This window comes from Solanum lycopersicum, chromosome 2 (genome assembly GCF_036512215.1).
Source record: "Solanum lycopersicum chromosome 2, SLM_r2.1".
In the NCBI taxonomy this organism is placed as follows: domain Eukaryota; kingdom Viridiplantae; phylum Streptophyta; class Magnoliopsida; order Solanales; family Solanaceae; genus Solanum; species Solanum lycopersicum.
Window position 1 is genome coordinate 64,147,062 of NC_090801.1, and position 21,671 is coordinate 64,168,732.

The window sequence follows — 21,671 nt, forward strand, 5'->3', positions numbered from 1 at the left end:
CTATTTTATACTCACTCTAGCTAATAATAATTCTCCGGTATTACACTATAACATAGTTCTCTAATAATAGGGCTAGTTTATTATTTTGTCATCCAACTTTATTAAATTTATTGTTTCTTAACGAGTATTATTGTTTTAACAAATCAATGCATAAATAATATTATTTGTCTTATTTTACTCTTATGGGTTATTAGCCTTGAAAATATATAAATTTGATCAACATTGAAAAATAAAGTAAATAATTAATATTCATTGGTCAAATTAATTAATTAAAATTAATCAATTAATGTTCATTGATTGAAATCTTGACTTCATAAGAACATTAAATAAGTGTAGAATAGTAAACTTACTTGGTTTTTTTAATCTAAAATGATTACATGTAAATAGAGATGGAGGTACTATTTCATCTTCATTGTTCACTTTTACTTGTTACTTATTCCTCAAATAAATTTTAATGGATGTACTAAGTCAAAATGTGACAAGTAAAAGTGAAAGGAGTGTTGATCTACTAAAAACTTTATTACTGGTGTTTTGAAACTCTTTATGCAATTATTGTTGATACTAAGAGAAAAAAATGAATCCGAAAATATATATGAATAAGTAAAATAAAAATTTTACTTATAATGTAGGTGCATAAAATTAATGGAAATAGTCAACAAATTTTTTATAAAATTAATCTGCCATGTATGATTGCAGATCTATGGGAATTACGAAGTCCCATCTTCTATAGATAGCTGAATAATCCTCCTCAATCTTATCCTTTATTTCAGGAAAAAGAAAAGTTGTATGCACAAAACTCGACAATATCTACAAATTATATTCCCTTTATGTTGCTCTTGAAAGAATATTACCCACAGAAAAACGTGACGAACATTATTACTAGTTGAGTTCATAAAAAAGTGATTTAAGGGATGTTTTTTTTTCTTTCTAATTGTATGACAAAATGATGTGAACTTGTTTGTATAGTCATTATTAAAAAAAATCCATAATTGGAAGGTTTCAATTTGTGACACTCTAATTAATACCACTAGCATTGACCGGTATGGAACTCGATCAAAATAATTGTTGTATATTATACTGGTATTGAGGAATAATACAATTACGGGACATCCATGCCTTGTTTATCAGGTTTTAATTAGATAGTAATCATTAAAGTTCTTATATCCTAATAATCCTTCTTGTCTGACGTATAGGTCAGAAGTTCGAGCCGTAAAATCAATCATTAATATTTTTATGCTTTTTTTAATTCAACTTTTTTACATTCTCAACATGATCATTCTTGCTTCCACATATCGTTAACATCATAACTACATGCAAGTACACAATGAAGAGAATTATGGTATGTATTAACATTCAAATATGACATAATAATAAGCTGTTATTTTCCATATATAAGTAGAAGTGTTGCATAATGTTCCAAAGATGTTTATTTGGACCTTTCTTTCTAGGGCAACTTTCACATATAGCAAACAAAAAACTCATATTTGTATAATATAGCAAACTTTGCATAATTGCGCTCCATAGCAAACATAAAAACTGTATAATTCGCTATACATATAAAAGTGTATAATTCGCTGGCCTAAATTGTATAATTCGCTGGCCTATTTCGCTGCAATTGTATAATTAGCTTTGCATACAGTTGAATCGAATTAAAATATATGTATATTGCATAATTATAAGTGTATAGCAAGAAAATATATGTTTTTCTCGCTTTATACAAAAACAGAAACACAATATATACACTTCTGTTGTATAAAGCTAGAAAATTTGTATTTCACTGCAATTGTATAATTCACAATTGTATAATTCTTTGGCCTTTTTCTCTGCAATATTTGAAGTAAAATGTTTGTAAATTATATAATTAAGTGTATAACACGAAGATATACATTTTTGCATGTGTATATACAATTTTCTCTCGCTTTATACAAAACAGAAACAGAAATTATACACTTCTGTGTATAAAGCGAGAGAGGCGAGAATGGGAGAGTGGCGAGCGAGACTTCTGGGAGAGAGACGCCTGGCAAATTTTTGTCAATGTTTGCTATGGAGCACAATTAAATCAAACCCTAGCTATTCAATTTAATTTAAGTTATTAGTTTGCTATTTTATACAATTTTCCCTTCTTTCTATAATAGGCGGGCCTAGGCCCAGATAAGTAATTTGTACTTTTGGGTCCTTCAATTTGGGCTCGGCCCAGAACTATGAACTGAACTGGGACTCACCTATCATCTTTTCCTTTTTTATTTTTTTTAACAAAAATAAATTAAACTAAATTTTCGGTGATGAAATCCCCATGTAATTCCCGCTGAAATTGAAAATCTCTTCAACTGAAAAGTTCAATTTTTGACAATGCTTGATCGTATCAAAATTTTGTCGAGCAAACTAATCATTAGCCAACATTTTTTCCGGCGAAGTTATCGTTCGCAGTCGACTCGCCGTTTCAACAATGTCAAAGATGAAGAATATAACAAAGTTCGAAGAAAAACTGAAAATGAAGAAGCACAAATTTATTTACTTAAGAGTAGAGGTCAACATCTTCTCATGAATCCTCGAGTCCTTAATTCCATAGTCCAAAAATCCAACATACTTCCTACTGATACAGTTCTAGAAATTGGACCAGGCACCGGAAATCTCACCCTGAAGCTTCTAGAAGTCGCCCAAAAAGTCATAGCCATCGAAATCGACAAACGTATGGTAGAGATTCTTCATAAGCGCGTCTCTGAACTAGGACTTCAAGACCGTTTAACTGTAAGTTTATATGCTTGCATATTGTTCGACGAAATGCCTTATGCCTTTTTAGTATAAAATTTTGCATTATAATTTTAATGTGGTTTCCTGTTAAAATTAGGCACAAACAGATACACTTAATTTACCGCGTTGAAGTTAGAAAGAGTACCATAAACTTAAAATCCAAAATGAATGATATAAGACTAGGTGTATTAGTAATACAAGGATTAAGGAAATTCTTGATTTTGGTACGGGCATTGTTGCATTCTCGATTGTGACTATGCGTGTATGATTATTACACTATATAATAACCGTTATATTATAATCCTGGTATAACTTGTCATTGAACCAAAGGACTGCTTAGTGCAGTTACGTTGAGTCTGACATGTGTAGGACTTCATACTTAGTTCAATTGAGTAGTTTTCATTTGGGTTTTGCAGGTTATTTGCCAAGATGCTTTAAAGACTGAGTTTCCACGGTTTGATCTTATGGTTGCCAATATCCCTTATGGAATTTCTTCGCCTTTGGTTGCTAAATTAGTTTACGGAAAGAACTCTTATAGGAGTGGGACACTATTGCTGCAGAAAGAATTTGCTAGGAGGCTATTGGCAAATCCAGGGGATTCAGAGTTTAATAGATTAGCTGTGAACGTGAAGCTGGTGGCTGACGTAGAGTTTGTCATGAATGTGAGCAAGAAGGACTTTTTGCCATGTCCAAAGGTTGATTCTTCTGTTGTGAAGATATATCCTAAAACTGAAATTCCAGAGGTAGACTATGAAGAATGGTGTGCGTTTACAAGAACTTGCTTCACCAAGAAAAATAAAACATTGGGTGCGATCTTTAAGCAGAAAAGAATGTTGATGGAGTTAATGAAGCTGCAAGAAACCAAAGGAGATGAAGAGAATAATGCATTGTACAGTGATTATCATGTTAATGATACCGAAGATGAAGACGGGCTGAGCAATGAAGACAATGTTAATTTCTCTCCTGATATAGGGAAGGACCTAAATTTGTTTAGAGATATAATCAATGACATTTTAAGAACATCTGGATTTGAAGATAAGAGGCCTTCAAAGCTCTCCCACAAGGAGCTACTTGACTTGCTTTCTTTATTCAATCGTGCTAGGATACATTTTCATGGTCAAGTAAATCCTAAGGATGAATGTGATGCCGAACTTGCTTCTGCATTTGGTCCATTATAGAGCCTTAATGCACCTATGCTTGTGTAAATACGTGCGCACGGTTTCTTACCTCATTTTCATAAATGGAAATTCATCCAAGGCACAGATTATCAATTTTTTGCAGAAGATGTCACTTCACCCTCAGAAAGTTCCTACTTTGAAGGTGATTGATTGGTCTGTGCATCTTAGTCATATCATGACTACTGGATTCTGGACACAAACTTTATGTTTCCTTCAATTGGTGGAATGCCAAATGGGACCTTATTAGGTGTTGTTGTTTAATCTATTTAGCAGATGGATTGACTCCCACTGGAACCCAATTTCGAATTGTGCATCAGGGAAATGAGTTTCTGAGCCTTGAGACAGATTGTTGGACTCGTTTCTAAAATCCTTCTGTCAGTCCTGAGAGTATCCATTCGTTTGCTACCCACCTTGTTGGCCTCCTCTTCCAGTGCAAAACTGGGGCTCCGGCTTGTATTTGGCAAACTTTACCCGAGCCTTTCATAAGGTTTTTACAGCTTAACCGACGGTCACCAGCAAGGGAAGGGCCAACAAGAAGCTTCGCGTGGAAAGAACCAGCTTAACAAGGGCCAATATTCATGCTGGAATATTGGTTTTAGCCAAAGAAATAATATTCATTTTCCTGCATGTAAAGGAACAATTTCAAATTTTTTTGGTAGCCACTATTTTTTTGTCAGAGAAGGCGCGTTCTTTTGTTTGCCTTCCAACTTGAAGTTGAATGAAGATAGTAGATATTCAAGAAACATTTACATCCCTATAACCACAAAATGTTTTGTTCATGCTCTTCAAATGTATTGTGTATTGTTTTTATATTAAAAAAACAGATACAAACACGCCCACTGTGGGGCTCGAACCCACGACCACAAGGTTAAGAGCCTTGCGCTCTACCAACTGAGCTAGACGGGCAGATGTCGTTATTCACCATTAATTAATCTTTCCTAAGAGATGGTTTTGGGTTCTGGTTCAAAGTTCTGGGCACTTTCAAGGCAACTTGGCCAGCTTCTAGCTAATTTTATAACAGTTTCTCAATGCTTTGGTGTAAACAGATAACATGTCGGACACCATTGGAACAAGAGACGACCAGATCATGGGTGCTCATAAAATAAAATATTCTCCACGTACAATCCTAACATTGTACATTCAAGTTATCAAGGAAGCAAGAAATTTAAAAATCTTTTAATAATTTTAAGCGACAAATAACACGTATAAAGCAGTGGACTTCGGTTGATGAACTAAAATACCAGCAATACTTGGGACATGATATGAGAGTTCCTTTCAATTATTGACTATATATTTTATAAATTCTGTACTTTCTCGTCTGATTTACCAACCAAATTATTTGTTAGGCAAGTGTTGCACGTGTGGCATAGGACCCGCTACCCACCTTTCAACTTCATTCTACATATCTAGTTTACAGCCACCGCATATTTTTTCTTTTTTGGGAACAAAAGGACATATAAATCGACGATAAGGATGAAAATTTTGAATTGATTTTTCCACCACCATATTTTTCTCATACACTAGGACTATAACAATGAAATGGAGACATTGCAACGACTACATCTCATTTCCAAACTATTCATAACGTAACTAAATATTAATCTATTTTTAAAAAAATTAAAAACTTGTACATGGTTCGCTACCTTAAACATAGAGATGTATATTTGGTTGAGATAATAAAAGATGTTGGTTACATAAAAAAAAAAAAACAGCAGCATGTTGGAGAAATTAAGGATGGAATTAATAAAGAAGAAATTTAGTTTTGTTTGGTTTGAATTAGTGGGTTTTGCTGAAGGGGCATGATGTTGATAGGCAGTTTGTTCTTCATCTTCACTGTTGGAAAATAGACAATCTCATCCTTCTCTGCCACCCATCTGTTCATCAACACAATAGAAAGTGATTGCTCATTAATTATTACTCTTGTAGTATACTCAATTACCACTATCTTTCTTGCTTAGCTACTTGATAACAAAATAACTAAACACTACTATTCCCACTTCTTTTTTATTTTTTTCCGTTCCAACAACTACGTCTCAATCTCAAGCTACGAAAAATATATATTGGAGGTCGCGTTTTTACCGGTAGGTGGTGACAAGATGGTGGAGGAAAATTGAGATTTCAAGCCTTGAAAGTTCTAAACCAGGACATAGCCTCTGTCCTCCACCAAAGGGTGTAAATGTATTGCTGGTCACAGCAACTCCAACTTTCTGCCAAGCCAAACAATTAGTTAGAATTTTAATTGCTTCAATTTTTTAATTGTATAAAAGGAATTAAAAACTGACCTCCCATCTGGAGGGATCAAAATTGTATGGATTTTCATAATTTTCTTCATCCATGTGAACTGAAGTGAAGGATGCCAAAACACACCATCCTTTTGGTATCAAATGCCCTGTATTCACAACACCACAATATATATTTCGAGTTAGTTTTATGGATGGTCACTCAACTTTTATTTTTACCCCGCTAAAATTAAAGTAATATTTGTAACGCGTATGAAGCAGGTACACTAGTTAATTTAGGAGGCCTACACAGAGAAGGGAAAATGGTGTATCATAAAGAAGTGAAATACATACCTTTAATTTTGACATCTTTGAGAGATTTTCTCCAAACTGCATTAATGATATTTGCCAATCTCAACGTTTCACTGATAACCTGTCATCCCATAAAACTGAATTTAATCTTCTCTTTATCATAAACATTCAAAAATTTGATCAAATTTTCAACCTGTTTATATAATTTTTTTAAAAAAGACAGAATTAAAGATTACTAGGGTATTATTTTTGGCACTGTGAGTACATTTATAAAAGGACTTGATTGAACCTACATGTATATAGTGCAACACTAGACTGAAAAAGTATGACAATTTATTTTTATATGATAAAAATGAAACCTAACATTCTGAGTGAAGGGCATTGACAAATAATCAGTCCAACTATAGTCCTCACAACAGCTTATCTTCTGCTGCTTCAATTCCAAATTCTCCTCCTGCAATTATTCCAGCAAAACAACTAATTTGTGATAAGAAAATTAAAAAGAGAGTAATCAAGAACAGAGAACTAATGTATAGAACGACGCCTCAACTTTTGTCTTCTCCAATGACTCAGAATAAAATTCATTCTAATCTCTATATTGTTAGAATTGGTCCAGAGTAACACTACTTTGTATTGTAATATTTTTTTCAACCTACATCCTAGCCAAACTAATTGTCACTCTTATCAGTAAGTATATATAGAAAAATACAGAGTGTATTAGCTTAGTTCATGTCATTATGAAAGAATAATAAATGTAAGGTTTTCTAGTTTGCTAAATTACTCATATTTAATAATCGGTTTGAAGAATTGAGCAGTATAAAAAACTGTAGCTATTTCATATAGGAGTATACTTGGAAACATTACTATTTTTTATCTCAAAGTTTTCTAAAGCAACACTTATTTTAGGATAATTTGCGACCAAGCAAGACCACCAAAAAAAGTGTCGGCACAAGTTTCAAGAAGAAGAGCACGGGGGTTGTAAAGTTGGTCCACAACTGACAGCCGTTAAATCAATATCGTACGGCTAAAAACCATAGTCTTCCATATTTATTTAAAAAAATACTCCATTTTAAATAGTTTTGGTGTGTCCACAGTTTTGAAAATGACTTGGTAGAAAAGGATAAATTAATTAAATAAAAGTTAAAAGATCATATGACTATGACATATAATTCCCCACCACCCACACGTGGGGCAAGCAAGCAATCATTCCTCCCAAACCTTCGTACTTTAGCCCAAGCAAAGCCTATCCGTCCATTTATTATATCCAAAACAGTCAATTTTACTAAGGTTTATTTTTAAGTTAAGACCTATCTATAGCTCTGTTTTGTTTTAATTCGACGATTTTTATACTGTCAATTCATATAAGTTAAATCGTAGTACATACCAGCAAGCGATGCAGAGCGACGGGATTGTCGCTTAGAAATTTGACGGCTAAGGTGATCACGGTTGGTACGGTCTCTTCTCCAGGGATCATCATCTCTATCAAGTTGCCACTGGTGAAATCATACGGCAGAGGTTGCTTTGCCCCATCAGCATTCCCTAAGAGCACGTCAATTGCATCATTTGGGAAACCCTTTTCTTCTTTTTTCTCCATGCTTAATTTTCTCTCCTCTACCATCTTCTCTACCATTCTTGTTAACCTTTCTTTCGCCTAAACAAACACTTAAAAATAGTGTTACTACAACTCACACATACATATAAGTTTATATATAATAATCAACAAAAGATTACCTTTAATGATTTGTAGAGAGTGGTTCCAGGAAGCTTAATGGGCAAACAAATCAAGCCTTTGGTGAGTTCTTCAAATTCTTTCTTGAGTAAGTTCAATTCTTCTCCAGGGTCCACGCCTAGTATCAGCTTGACTAATACTTCAAATGAAATCTTCAATAGCCAACAACAGGAGATGTTACAAAAATGGACCAATAAAAAGTAATGTCCGCATATATTCTGTACTTCATGAACTTGTGAAATTAGACTGAATATATTTACTAATTGACAATATTTTTATTATTATTATTACATACTATAAGATATTGATAAAGAATGAAATACTATTACATTTGATGGTGCCCATATGATGTGACATTGAGCGGAGTGGGCTCAAATTAAACGTAGTGATGGGGGACGATGAGACATAACATAACATAAATGCATGCATGTGCAGCAAAGAATTTAGATATAGACCTTTTTGGCTTCATCTTGTAGGTAGACGACGTTGTGTTGTTTTTCGAGCCATGTTGACAAGAAATGGCGGACAGAGGCTTCAATGTCCCGTGTGATACGAGCCTTGAGTTGTGGCGATTTTAAGAAGCTTCCGATCAGTCCGTGTAGTCTTTTATGTACTGCCCCATTCATTTGCAATATTGAATTCTTCCCAAATAATTCTGTTATTGATTTTGGATAACATGGTATAAATACATCTCCATTGTTCTGTAGAACCACTTTGTTCACCTCTGCATCTGTGGATACTATTATTCCTTTTCCTAGTATATTACTTTTAAACACATTCCCGTACCTTAAAAAGAATTTCAGAGAACAAAATAGTTAATGAATAACATATTTAATATAATTTCACTACTATTATTTACCACGATTATCAGAATACATGTGCAAATAAAGTTTTGGAAGAAGGGATCAGTGAATTTTAATGAGGAAGGTTGATTAGGGTCTGCAATTGAGCTCCTAGGTACTAGCTAGAGTGGAAGAGATGTACTGTTAACTGTAAAAGAGAGATATCACAGCTTTTTGCAAAATGGTTACACAAAATCTTTTTTCATGATTTTGGCCAAGTCATATGACATGGTACCATTGGTTAAAAGAACGGTATCGATGCTGATTCTGCAAAATAAAACGATACTCCTTGATCTCAACTTATAAAATAATTTACCAATTCTTTTCTTTTTGATAGCATAGAAAAAAAAAATTATGTCATATAAATTGAACAAGTCAAAGATGGTATGTTTCTTCCTCTGCAAATTATTGTACTACTAATTGAGGAGTTATATATAATTATTGTACTACTAATTAAATTGATTACGTCAATGCGAAACTCGGTTTAATTATCAACGATTATGAACTTGAGCTCCTAATTTATAAGCATTTTACAAAAACATGCTCCATGTGTCTATGGTCAACATGTTAAAACATAGCGGACACGCAATTATAATTGAGGGCCGATAAATTTTGGAATTATATGTATTATTAGCAAGTGTCGGCATAATAGCAAATGAGTATTGGGAAAAAGAGATAAAATGATTACAGTTTCAATAAAATGATGTCAAGGAGAACACTTTTAAATGTAAATGATCATCGTAATCCCATCACAATATTACTCATTTAAATTTTCACTCTATTTACTTTTATTTATCACTTATAATAGATAAAAATAATTATTTCTTTCATGTTAAACCTCAACAATAGATGATACTATTTGTCACTTGTGATAGGTAAAAATAATTACTTCAATAAATAATACTATTTGTCACTTGTAATAGGTAAAAATAATTACTTTTTTCAAGTTGAATCTCAATAATAAATAATAATTTTTTTTTAATAAATATACCAAATCAAATATTAACAAGTGAAAATCAACGTAGGAATTAATGTTCTTTCTTCAGTCAACAACGGGGACTTGGGAGAATTATTACTTACTATTATTACTTTTCCAATTCTACTTTTTATTTTTTAATTTTAGAAAATTAAAAGGACAGCTCACTATACTAGTAATATTGTAATCTTGTACCCAAAAAAGTATTCTTTCTATTAAATTCATTTTTGTTAGGAAAAAATATCTTTTCATTTTTTAGCAACTCGTTTTAATTCTACAATATATTTAACAATTAAAATTGATGAAATAATATTTTAATCAAAATGCCGTGCAGCTGAACGGAGTAAACTGATTGACGCTCACGTGCGTGACCACGCCATGACCCTTATTTAAAAGAAGAAAATTTCTTTAAAGAATACTCCCTCAGTTTCAAAAATAATTTTTAAAAAAAGGCTATTTGAAAAATAATTTTATTTTAAGAAAATCAAAGATAAGATATAGTAGAAAGTAGTACTATTTATTTATTAAATACCTAATGAATATTATTAATATATCTTTTATTACTTTTAACTTTCTTTTACCTCCATTCAATACCTTTTAGTGTTGTAAAAAAGAATGATCCTTTTTTATACATCACTTTTGATCATTTTTAATCTGTCATAATTTTTTTCAGAGTATAATAATGATAAAAATACTAATTAAAAATTTATAATGGATCTTTTATATAAAAAATTAATATTTTTCATATAAATTTTAAATATTTAAACTTTTTATTTAAAATATTAAATTAATGTAAACTAATTTTACATATTAGTGAAATCAACTTTCAAACGCAAACAAACAGAAGAATATTTTAACTTCAAACACATGTTTAAAGGTATAAAACTTTGATTTTATGATCAAGATCCATTTTTTTTTTCTATATATTTTCTTCAGCTTCTTGCTAAATCAAATTAAAATGGGGAGAAAATAATTTTCTTAACGGATAACGAATTAAAATGACCGATCTTCAATGGATAAAAGTCCTTTGTTAATCATTCGAATCTCTGTTATATATAATAACAGTAGAAAACATGAATTTGAAAAAAGCAAAAATCAGTGAAGGGAATAGAAAAAGTTGTGGTGTTTACTTACAGAGATTTTCGTTTTTCCATGAAAGTGACAGGACGAGAAGTGTATCCAGAAGCAATGAAATCGAGCGTTTCTCCTAAAAGAGGCCAACCAGAATTTCCCCTTGGAACTCCAATTTCCCTTTCTTTATCTTCTTTTTGCTTTTTTCTAATCTTATAAATCAACCAAAAAACTGTTACCATACATATCCAAATCCAATTTTCTGATTTCTCTTCCATTTTCACAAAAATCTCTGTAGAAGAAAAGAGAGAGAAGAGGTGGCCGGTGAGGTTTTATTTTTCGAAGAAATATATAACAGAGTATTATCCGACTCAAGTAAATTACCATAAATGTATTTGCTCTATTCTTTTTGTCTCAGTCCCCTGCTTTTCCAAACATACACTAACGACAATTAAATTACTAAATTTTATACATCTTGAGCCTTTAAGATTTAATTAATAATAGTTTTAAAAATATTTTTTTTTATAATTTAAATACATCTCCAATCTTACCATATAATAAATTTCACCAAATTTAAAAAAGTTTTTAATATTTTTCTTCATTTTATTTACAGTTACATACTCCTATAAGAAAATAAAATCAATAATTCAGAACAATATTAATAATTTATGTTAAATTTAAAAATATTTTAATACCTTTCTCTTTTTTAAATTTTATTTTCCTATGGTCTAATTTGATATTTATATGGACAAAAAAATATAAAAATACATAATTTCGAACAGATCTTGTTAATATTATATTGATCAATTGACTCAAGACTGATATTAAGTACTTTCTGAATTTTAAATGCACATAATATTTTTTTCCTAATCAGGTTTTTACTATTAATATTTGTATCCAGTCAAAATAGAGCCTTACCAAAACATATGAAAGAAGTCCAATTATAGTTGTTTTATTTACTAATTTTGAACAAGTTGTTGACTCAATATATTACTTTTTAGTTACAAAATCAGATTATTAATATTACAATCGGACTAGAAATGTTTTTCTTTTTTTTAATATATAAAGTTGTCAGTATTTTGACATGTTATTCAACAGTTGTTTTTACCAGCTTTGTATTGTCAAAATTACTTTAATAGTACATCATCTCCACCCAACATACCTTAATTATGAAGGTTTTGGTATATAAAAAAGGTGATCTCAGATACAGTTATCGTTTAAGGATTGTTTGATAAAAAATATTTAAAAGTAGTATATACATTAACCTCAACATGCTAAACTTAATCAGAGTTAAAAGTAATTTTAATATTACTAATCTTTTAAGACATCTTGTTTCCTTTACCAAAATAACCCAAGTTGGGTTGCCAAAATCCAGGGATATGTGGATTCAATGAGTCAAATCATCATTACTTTTTAATAGTAAAAAGTAGAATTTGGTCAAATGCTATCACATGTCATAATTATTATTTCATCGTATAAAAAAAATATCATATTTTTTTTTAAGTCTTTTTTAAAAAGGATGATTTTTTTTATTTTTATAATATTTTAATTTTAATTTTTTACGTGACATATTTAAAATCATAAAATTAAAGAGCATTTTGATATATTTGACATAACTTTGATTTAAAATTATAAAATTATTTTTTTAATCTTTTTGAAACTGAGAAAATATAATTTACGAGATGTAATCTTTTTTTCTTCCATACTCCAATACACAGTATACACGGTAGTTGAGTATTCAAGGGAGATTACGAAAAACTCTCACCAGAATATTTTTTAAAAAAAATATAATAATTTTTTTATTTTAAAATAAATTGTTATTTTTTCATTTTTAATTAAAATATATAAAAATTTAAAAGATAAAAATATTTTTAAAAATAAAATAACATAAAAATAAAATATCATTCTGATCAAATTTTCTAGTCACAAGAATTTTTTCTTAAAAGTATTATTATGAGTAGTTGATAATTTAAAGAAAAACATAAATGATTCAGATTCAGGCTGAATATTATTAATCAAAAGAGAATATTTTCTATTATAACAAATTTATTCCTTAAAATTGAAATTCAAAATCAAATAAACAAACATTTTTTTTAATCAAATAATTCATTTGAGTTTGAAACTTCTAGTCTGGCGATAGGAGTTATGAGCGTAGAGGACAATGATGATCCCAAAATTACTTTATGCTCTACCCAATTATATTTCACCTCATTACAGTCAACAAATATTTGTTTAACTTGATGCTTTCATCGGTGCGCTCCAACTTAATTTATTTGATACATAATAAAATAGAGCATATACAATATGAAATTATAAACTTTCTGATATCACCTTTTGAGCTTGATTAGTATGAATTCATGCAAGGATAAACTCATTTTAAACATAAAAGTATAGGTTAGGAAGGATAACCCCACTCCATGGATGCATGCTGCAAGCCTTGAAAAATATAGTGGGCCTATAAATCGCCAGAAAAGAGAGTAGACTAGACACAGGATGCAAACCTAACCTTAACGTTATTGATCACTACCAACTGATAACATTCAGTTGTAGCTAGTACACATTGCTCCATCTTCTGTCCACAGAGCTATATTTTACTTGTATGATTTACTATTTTCCTCTATATTTTTTTCTTTTGCGTTATTGAGTTCTAAACTAATACACCTGGTAATCAATTTAGGGATACAAAGGTTTTGTATGCGACATTTGAATATAGTTCAGTTTGATGAATATACAAGGAACGGTTAATGGCCAGACAAAATCTCAACATGAGAAGACAGTTGATAAGGTTACCATAACTATTATCGAGAACAAAATTTCCGGGATTTTCAAATATTATTAAGCAAACAAGACTTCTTGTCTAAAATTGGATACTGAAAATTAACCAGCTCAAAGATGACTCATCTCTGCACTATCTGGAACAGCCAGATATAAAACTCCAGTATGGAAGCAAAAGATCTTTAAGCTACCAAGAATGCTAAAACTATTAACAATACTTTGTGATTTCAAAAGAAAAGCAAGATGGAAGAGCAAACTGTTGTACAGAAGCTTTAATAATAGCTTAAGTTCTGCTGGCAAAGGCAACAGCTTCTTCATGTGAAGTGTTGTAAAATGAGCTTAATTTGGTTATAGCGAGTGCTTCTCCAAACAGAGATGCCCTTGTGGATTTCGTGATGTGTACTTCAACATAATCACCAACCTTTGGATTGCGCTTTCCATTATTATCAACCTTATCTGGGATAAGCAGGTTCGTAAATGATACCCTATGGCCTCTATCGCTCTTACCAATTAACTCTGTGTCGGGGGCTCTCTTATTTGGCCCTTCAACTAGCACAAGTTGGATTGTACCAATTTTAGCGTCATAGCACTGACCTGTACTCCCGCGAAAAGCTTCTATTAGTTCTGTGAGCCTCCTCTGCTTCACATCTTCAGGAACATCATCAACATATTTTCTGTGCGCGTGTGTTTTCTCTCTCATGCTGTAAGCAAACATGTATGCCATATCATAACAAACAGTCTTTACAAGGCTTAGTGTGTCTTCATGATCCTCTTCCGTTTCTCCACAGAAACCTGAAACGCGTCAAAAGAATTAAAAGCTAAATAAGTGATATTGTATAGCTCCCATGTATATTTACCTATAAACTATGAACAGTTTGTCCTCTTATGACATTAGAATAATTCAAGAACTCCAAGATCAATTTTTCTATCCGAGAAGTCAGGAAGCAGAAGTAGTCAGCTCATCTTATGTAAATATAAAATACTGTAGCAGCTCTTTGTATATTCAACTCTTATTCTTGAAAAAAGAGTAAATAAACAAGTATCATAAAATAACCAGAAAATAAAATAAAAATATTTCCCAAAAACCTAAAGCAACAGACAATTTCTGATTATAGAATAATGTAGCATGTGTGGACGGCCTTAAGTGAGGTCCCTGTAGTTAAGAAAACACAATGGAATGTAATCTTACCACATATGAAGTCACTGCTTATACCCATATCCGGTATTATATCCCTTATCTTCTTCACGAGATCTAAATATACTTCGCGAGTGTATCCACGACGCATTCTTTCAAGCACTGCACTGCTGCCTGATTGTGCTGGCAAATGAATGCTTTTGCAGATATTGTACCTGTCCCGCATTACATACAACAAATCATCTGGAAAATCTTTAGGATGTGGGGAAGTGTATCTGAACCGCATTTCAGGAAATTCTATGGCAAGTCTATCTAGGAGATCAGCAAACCGTAGACCCACATGTTTTACTTTAAACATGCTGGAGAATCCATCACTAAGTTCCCAACTGACTGCTGGTTCATCCGGATTTTCAACTCCAGATGTATCATTATAGCTATTTACATTTTGGCCGAGAAGCGTAACCTCTTTGACTCCCTCTTTCCAAAGTTCCGCGACCTCTTTCACGATTGATTCCACTGGGCGAGACCGTTCTCTCCCTCTAGTGAAGGGAACAATGCAGAATGAACACATATTATTGCAACCCCTCATCACAGATACAAATGCAGATATAGAATTTTTGGAGATGCGGACTGGATTAATATCTGCGTAAGTTTCTTCAAGTGAAAGTAGAGTATTGATACCTTTTTGACCATAGTCCACTTCTTCCAATAGGCGTGGCAAGTCTCGATAAGCATCAGGCCCACAAACTACGTCAACCATCTTATCTGCATCCAATATTTTGTCCTTCAACCTCTCAGCCATACACCCCAGCACAACTACTTTGGGGGGATGTGCAGACTGTGACCTTCCAGAGGCAACATTGCTCTTCCATTGCCTCTTAAGAAACCAAAAATAATTGAGCCTCTGCCAAACCTTAAGTTCTGCATTGTCCCTTATAGCACAAGTATTTATAAATATTATCTCAGCATTTTCTGGGACTTCCACACTTTCAGTGTATCCAGCATTTTTCATGATGGATAAAACAATCTCCATATCATTGACATTCATTTGACATCCATAAGTTTCATGATAGATGCGTCCTCTAGGCATAACGTCAGATATCATCACAGACCTAAAGCAAAAGAAACAATTCTGAGAAAACTAAGATTACTAAATTGGCACTATAAATGAAAATAAGGTTATAAATTCTTAGCGAAACAAGAAAATCAGAAATATAAAGAATCGTTATCATATAAAATTGCCTATAGATCACACTTCAGTAGATCTACCATCTGAGTATTGAATTATCCCATTCTGAAGTTTGAACAAAACAGAGCAACATCTTTTGGAACTTTTGAGGCAAAACTTGCAAGTCAATAAAATGTTCCAAATATTCCGATAGTTCAACGTAAAAATCCGGGTTTGTAGGTTTTGAGTTGAAACTTTTCTACTCCCTTTAGTTTGAATAATTGGAATTCCATGCAATTATTTGCTCAAAAAGCTCCTCATAGTTTTTGTGGAGCCTGATATATCAAAGATAAGTGCAACTAGACGACAACATTACATACAAACTGTTTGATACCTTTAGTCTACTCTAATAAAAAAAAATTACTCGCACTGATGACCTCAAGTTCTTTGTATGATGGCATAATAAACTTGAGAAGGAGATCGTCTTATAATTTTTCCATGCCCCTCTTTTTTTCCTTTTTCTATTCCTATTCACAGCTTTCATTTCAGTACTACTTCGATGATATTTTTAATTTGCACTAGAACTGTGGTATTTGATGGATAATATGTACATAAGGATGAAATCCTATATTGGTATTAAGGGCAAGATGATAAAGAAAAATTATCATACATATTGGCTGACTTCCAAAATTGTCAAATGTGTATTGAGAATATACGACACACAATTATTGTAGTTAAGAACCTCACAGGTACTGGCGAGTTCCTAGACAAGAGTGGTGTCACTATGTCTCTCCTTAATGCAGCCAATGGATCAAGATCACTGTAACAAAGACAGGAATGGTCCATCTTAAGGACATGTGGTAGTTTTCAGATGGATTTTTTTTTTACAAGCAGAAATAGCAAACGATCTGACTTCAGGTTATAACCCAAATAAGGTTGAGTCTAACATCCCAAAGGCAGCCTTTTTGTTCAGTTATAATGATAAATACTCAGACACATGAAAACACCTGCTACCCTCTGTGCTAGGAACAACTTGGAAGCTAGGGTGAAGTAGAGGCATGTAGTTCCATGTAATGTGGAGTTTGGTTCAACCGAAAAGGGGAGAAGTCAGATGAATGGAAGTAAGGTTAGAGAAATATTTGCATTAGCCAACAAGGAATAAATTGGAGTTTTTGCATACCTCCTATATAGCCTTTTAAATCCTTTCAACATTGAACGGAAAGGAATAAGGATATCAATTAAGGGAAGTAAATCATTAATGCTTCACTGGAGCATAGTTAATGAGACAAATTTCTCTTCGTTATCTTTGCCTCTCCTTCCTCCAATCAAACAAACTCAACAGTTCATTCGAACCAAACATACACCCTTCCCCGCTCTTCTTTTGTTTTTATCAGGTAAGGTAGTTCATTAATATCAAATACAAAAAAAGAGTAAGTCCTGCAATTTCTAGCATCTCAGGGAGCTTATTCCTTCCAAATGATGCATTCGGAAATCATCTAAGCCTTTTGGCCCTCAGAACATAATGGTGCTTAAAGCATGTCACTCACATTGTAGTGTAGTAGTGAACTATAAATCCTAGAGCTATTAAGTTACCATGGGCAGTCAATAACTTGTATCTGGCGAGTTGAGTTCATGCGAATTTGCTCCCCAAGAACACTGAACTCTTATGGAAACAATGGTTGGCAACAATAAAATTAAAGCTCCAAAGTTCACAGGGTTGGCAACAACAGAACTCATGTCTGATTTTAACAACTTAGAGGAAGCAATGGACCATTTCCGACTGTATGAAATGTTAGAGAGACCATGCTAATTAAATGGATTGACTTCCACTCAAACATGATCTAATATGTCTGCAATCCAAAAAATAAAAAATTGCAATGCAACATAAGGCTTGTACTTTGATCCAATAATGAAAATGAGAAGCAAATCCAAGATTTTAACCCAGAGGGTGCCAAGTACTTGTCTTAGCAACTTAGTATCAATTGTAATCTTGTAATTTTTTTTTTTTTGGTTATATTGTAAGTTTTCATTTACAGTGTTAAATTACATAACTTTTTGAAGAAATTGTTTGATCATATCTACAGATTAACCGGAGGGGCGGTGCTAGAGCTGAATGTCAACACCACTCACTGCAATTCCATCACCTAAAACCATTTTAAATTGTTTGTCTAGCCAGCATGGAATGGTAAGCACGTTGATCACACAAAAAGGGCGTCAAATGAGAGAAAGGAAAGCAAAGAAACTTACTCCTGCTGAACATCGGAAGAAGAAACAGTCTGAGTAGCTTTGGGTATGAAGTCACGGAGGGTTGGAATTTGGTTCTTGCTGGTTAAGGAAGTGCGGGAGTGACACTGCGAGAAATTCCTGGATATCTTGATAGAGAATGTAGAACTCCTCCCAAGAGAAACTGAGGTGCGGCGGGAGGAGGTTGATTGAACTTCAAGAAGCTTCGAAGAAAGGAATCTGACCGAATATTGTTTAGGGAATTTGATGCGCACAGCACAGTGAGGTTGGCTCAACATGGTCGATAGAGAAGATAGAGAAGACGCCATTTTTTTGGTTTGGGTTTGTTGTGGTTGCAGACTGTGGATAGGGCTACGAATGGCCACAACCAAACCGGCGAGCTGGCTTCGGCGGCTCACAGAAGGCGAAAAACAAACCGGTCGTACTACTATTTCGTGACATATCCGGTTTTGGTACTCTATTATATTGAATTTAAATTAAAATAAGATTTTTTTTTTTAATATTTATTTTGTTTTACCATTTTTATTTAGGGTATGTCTATGCGATATCGTATCATAATATGGTATCATGATATAGAATCATGAAATGAAATTGAAATTTTGAAATTTTAGTGTTGTCTATTTTTTTATAAACATAAAATTTCATAAGTTCTAAAACTATTAAAATAACACCCATTGTTTATTCAATATTATCAAATAAACAAAAAAAATCATCAAATCGTACAATAAATTATTATAAAGTTATTTGTTCTCCATTTAAGTAATTGTTTCATTAATATATTTGAGTAAAAATGAAGCACCTTTCACGGGCTCATTAAGATTTTATTACTCAACACTCGTGAAGTGTGAGTTAAAGTGATTGATTATATGTTGGTGAGGATAATAAATTTCTGTCAGTGGGAATAATAAATTTTAAAAAGTAATGATGTGTTTATAAATTTTATTTACATGTGAAATAAATGGTTAGTAGATATAAATGTGGGGTTGTTTTAACAAAATATAAACTTGTGGATCAACTTTTTTGTATTAAAATAATTCAAATCATGATATGGTTTTCATGTGTGATTCCATATCATGGTTTTTGGAGAATATGGTATCACATCTCATTATATGAAATCATGAGACGGAATTAACGTAAAATCGAATGTCCAAACGCTGATTTCATTTCATGATATCATATCGTGATATGGTATCACAAGGCTAAACGCCTACTTAATATTATTAAATCACGTAATAATAAAAACTGCATTGATTTGATATAAACACTTGTAAGGATAAGTATTTTCGTCACGGTATATTTAGCTATAGGATGAGCAAGCCGTTAAAAAATATATGTATTCATTACTCACTTCTAACTAATTAACTGGACCGACTCAACAATATTTAGGGCCTAAAGCGAAATTTAAAAGAGGGGTCTTAATGTTTTTTTTTTTTGGTCGTATGTATTTTTATTTGAATGTACTTTTCTATCTATTTTAGATGCAACCAGCGAAATCATTAAGTATCATTTTATAATCAATTTGTTTTAATAATTCCTTTTCAAATGATAGTATAACTAATTCAGTCTATCTATTTTTGATAGTTGAGACAGTGTTGATCTTAAAGAGATTTAATCAATTTTAATTTTGAAAAAACTTCTTTCGGGTGAAGTAACAGTTACAAGAATTGTTAACATTATTCTATAAGCGATATGTGTATTTGGAAAAGAATCAAATTTTTTTATTTGATTGAGTATTTTCATTAGATCATAATCTTCTACTAATATTATTTCACTTTAACACTTTTAATTAAAAAAATAAATCTAAATTATGAATATCGGAATAACTATTACGTGTTAAAGAAAGTTTAAAGGTAAACACAATATTTTTAAAAATTCTCATCATCTAGAAATCTCAATCTTTTACTACTAAATAAGATTTTCTTTTTTCATATGCTTTAATTATTTCAAATCTATTTTGAAATGAAAAATAGTTTGATCTTCTCTACGTATATAAAATAATCAACTCAAAAAGATTCCTCAAGTGACTTTATGATTTCTTTATCCATATTTTTATTAAATTAATTCATATTTATATTTATCTCACCTGCGATTTCTTTGATAAAAAATATAGCACTTATAGTACATATAATATTCTTTTTAAAAAATAACATACATGCATAATTGCTTTTTAAAAATAGGAGCCCCAAAAAATAGCTTAGGAATAAGCTAAAATTTTCTAATTCTTAGGAGAACCAAACAAAAGTAGGTAGAAAAGTATTTTCTTGAGACTAAATATCCCTCTCATATATACGTATTTATTAATATATTTTTTATTAATTAATATTAATAAGCATATCAATAAGTTTAAATCAAAATTTTATTTTTACTTTAATATAATAGTTTTTTAATTTTTAATATATATAATATTTAATTTATTTATTTATGTATAATATTGATTGAAAATTTTAATATATGCATTCTACTTTAATTAACATTTTTGTAATAGATATTTAAAATAGTTTCTCTCTATAAATTAATCTTAACAATATAATTACGTTGAGATACTTACTTTTGTAGTTTAACTTTTAAAAAATATTTTTAAAAGAATTAGCCAAACATAATTTGCTTATCAAAAATATTTTTCAAATAAATTACTCAAACACATATTGTTTTTTTTTTCAAAAGCATTTTTCTAAAAACTCATTTTAAAAAGGTGCTTTAGAGAAATAATTAGTTTTTAACAATGATGATTTACGGTATAACTTACATTTTGCTCATGTATAAAACAATGTATTAAGTTATAATTATGTTTGGTAGAAATTTTTGTGTAGGTAGAAAAGTCAACATAACTTATACCATGTTTGGTTGCATTTTTATAGTCCTATATAATTAATACCAATATAACTTAAGAGGAAATCTATATATAAAGTTATGCACAGTAAAAGATGCATTAAGTTACGTGAGTATTAATTATACATGCATTAAAGTAATAAATTGCATTTTTACCCTATTAATTTATTTTATTATTTTTAATTGGAAATTTTATTGTTTTCCTATATATAAGTTTGTTGTTGTTGTTGTTGTTTTTATATATATATATTTAGACCATTTTTATTTCTTTTAATTTTTTTAATTAGAAACTTTATTATTTCCTATCAACTGCGTTGTTTTTATTTCTTATTATATATAATTTTTTTCATTTCTTTTTATATACTTAACATTTTGATTGATTTATGCAAATATAAATATTTTTTTTAATATTAGATTGTATATTTTTTAACGGTACAGATGC

At 31.2% G+C, this 21,671-nt stretch overlaps 3 protein-coding genes and 1 non-coding gene across 5 annotated transcripts; 1 reads left to right on the forward strand and 3 right to left on the reverse strand.

Moving 5' to 3' along the window:
* Window positions 1-2,222: 2,222 nt before the first annotated feature.
* Window positions 2,223-4,672, forward strand: LOC101260604 (ribosomal RNA small subunit methyltransferase, mitochondrial). Its single transcript, XM_004233681.5, has 2 exons — window positions 2,223-2,748; window positions 3,168-4,672. Exons 1-2 carry the CDS (start codon window positions 2,350-2,352, stop codon window positions 3,927-3,929), a joined length of 1,161 nt encoding a protein of 386 aa, XP_004233729.1. The 5' UTR covers window positions 2,223-2,349; the 3' UTR covers window positions 3,930-4,672.
* Window positions 4,673-4,762: 90 nt separating this feature from the next.
* TRNAK-CUU (transfer RNA lysine (anticodon CUU)) lies at window positions 4,763-4,835 on the reverse strand. The gene has a single exon. It is a non-coding gene; the product is annotated as a tRNA-Lys (tRNA).
* A 734-nt stretch (window positions 4,836-5,569) lies between these two features.
* LOC101245605 (3-epi-6-deoxocathasterone 23-monooxygenase CYP90C1) lies at window positions 5,570-11,997 on the reverse strand. Of its 2 annotated transcripts, XM_010318091.4 has the most exons (10): window positions 11,463-11,997; window positions 11,142-11,370; window positions 8,645-8,975; window positions 8,192-8,341; window positions 7,845-8,111; window positions 6,825-6,914; window positions 6,503-6,581; window positions 6,212-6,318; window positions 6,009-6,136; window positions 5,570-5,803 (listed from the first exon to the last, which is right to left on the reverse strand). In XM_010318091.4, the coding sequence occupies exons 2-10, from the start codon at window positions 11,354-11,356 to the stop codon at window positions 5,686-5,688; spliced, it is 1,485 nt and encodes a 494-aa protein (XP_010316393.1). In that variant the 5' UTR covers window positions 11,357-11,370; window positions 11,463-11,997; the 3' UTR covers window positions 5,570-5,685. The 2 variants fall into 2 exon arrangements, with proteins under 2 accessions (XP_010316393.1, XP_025885299.1); XM_026029514.2 differs by lacking the exon at window positions 11,463-11,997 and having other exon boundaries at window positions 11,142-11,455.
* Window positions 11,998-13,891: 1,894 nt separating this feature from the next.
* On the reverse strand, window positions 13,892-18,849 carry LOC101245311 (CDK5RAP1-like protein). Its single transcript, XM_004232397.5, has 3 exons — window positions 18,404-18,849; window positions 15,043-16,100; window positions 13,892-14,645 (listed from the first exon to the last, which is right to left on the reverse strand). Exons 1-3 carry the CDS (start codon window positions 18,706-18,708, stop codon window positions 14,137-14,139), a joined length of 1,872 nt encoding a protein of 623 aa, XP_004232445.1. The 5' UTR covers window positions 18,709-18,849; the 3' UTR covers window positions 13,892-14,136.
* Between the last annotated feature and the right edge of the window lie 2,822 nt (window positions 18,850-21,671).

Bases quoted from the DNA above. Each gene is read 5' to 3' on its own strand.
- LOC101245311 (XM_004232397.5), bottom strand. From the start codon at position 18,708: ATGGCGTCTTCTCTATCTTCTCTATCGACCATGTTGAGCCAACCTCAC. The intron at 16,101-18,403 runs GTAAGTTTCTTT...CTTTTGCTTTAG, and splicing joins TCTTCCGATGTTCAGCAGGA to GTCTGTGATGATATCTGACG. The intron at 14,646-15,042 runs GTAAGATTACAT...GACGCGTTTCAG, and splicing joins AAGCAGTGACTTCATATGTG to GTTTCTGTGGAGAAACGGAA.
- LOC101245605 (XM_010318091.4), bottom strand. From the start codon at position 11,356: ATGGAAGAGAAATCAGAAAATTGGATTTGGATATGTATGGTAACAGTT. The intron at 6,915-7,844 runs GTATGTACTACG...GAATAATTGCAG, and splicing joins TCGCTCTGCATCGCTTGCTG to GAGGAGAATTTGGAATTGAA. The intron at 6,137-6,211 runs GTCAGTTTTTAA...TTGGCTTGGCAG, and splicing joins TTGATCCCTCCAGATGGGAG to AAAGTTGGAGTTGCTGTGAC.
- LOC101260604 (XM_004233681.5), top strand. From the start codon at position 2,350: ATGCTTGATCGTATCAAAATTTTGTCGAGCAAACTAATCATTAGCCAA. The intron at 2,749-3,167 runs GTAAGTTTATAT...TGGGTTTTGCAG, and splicing joins GACTTCAAGACCGTTTAACT to GTTATTTGCCAAGATGCTTT.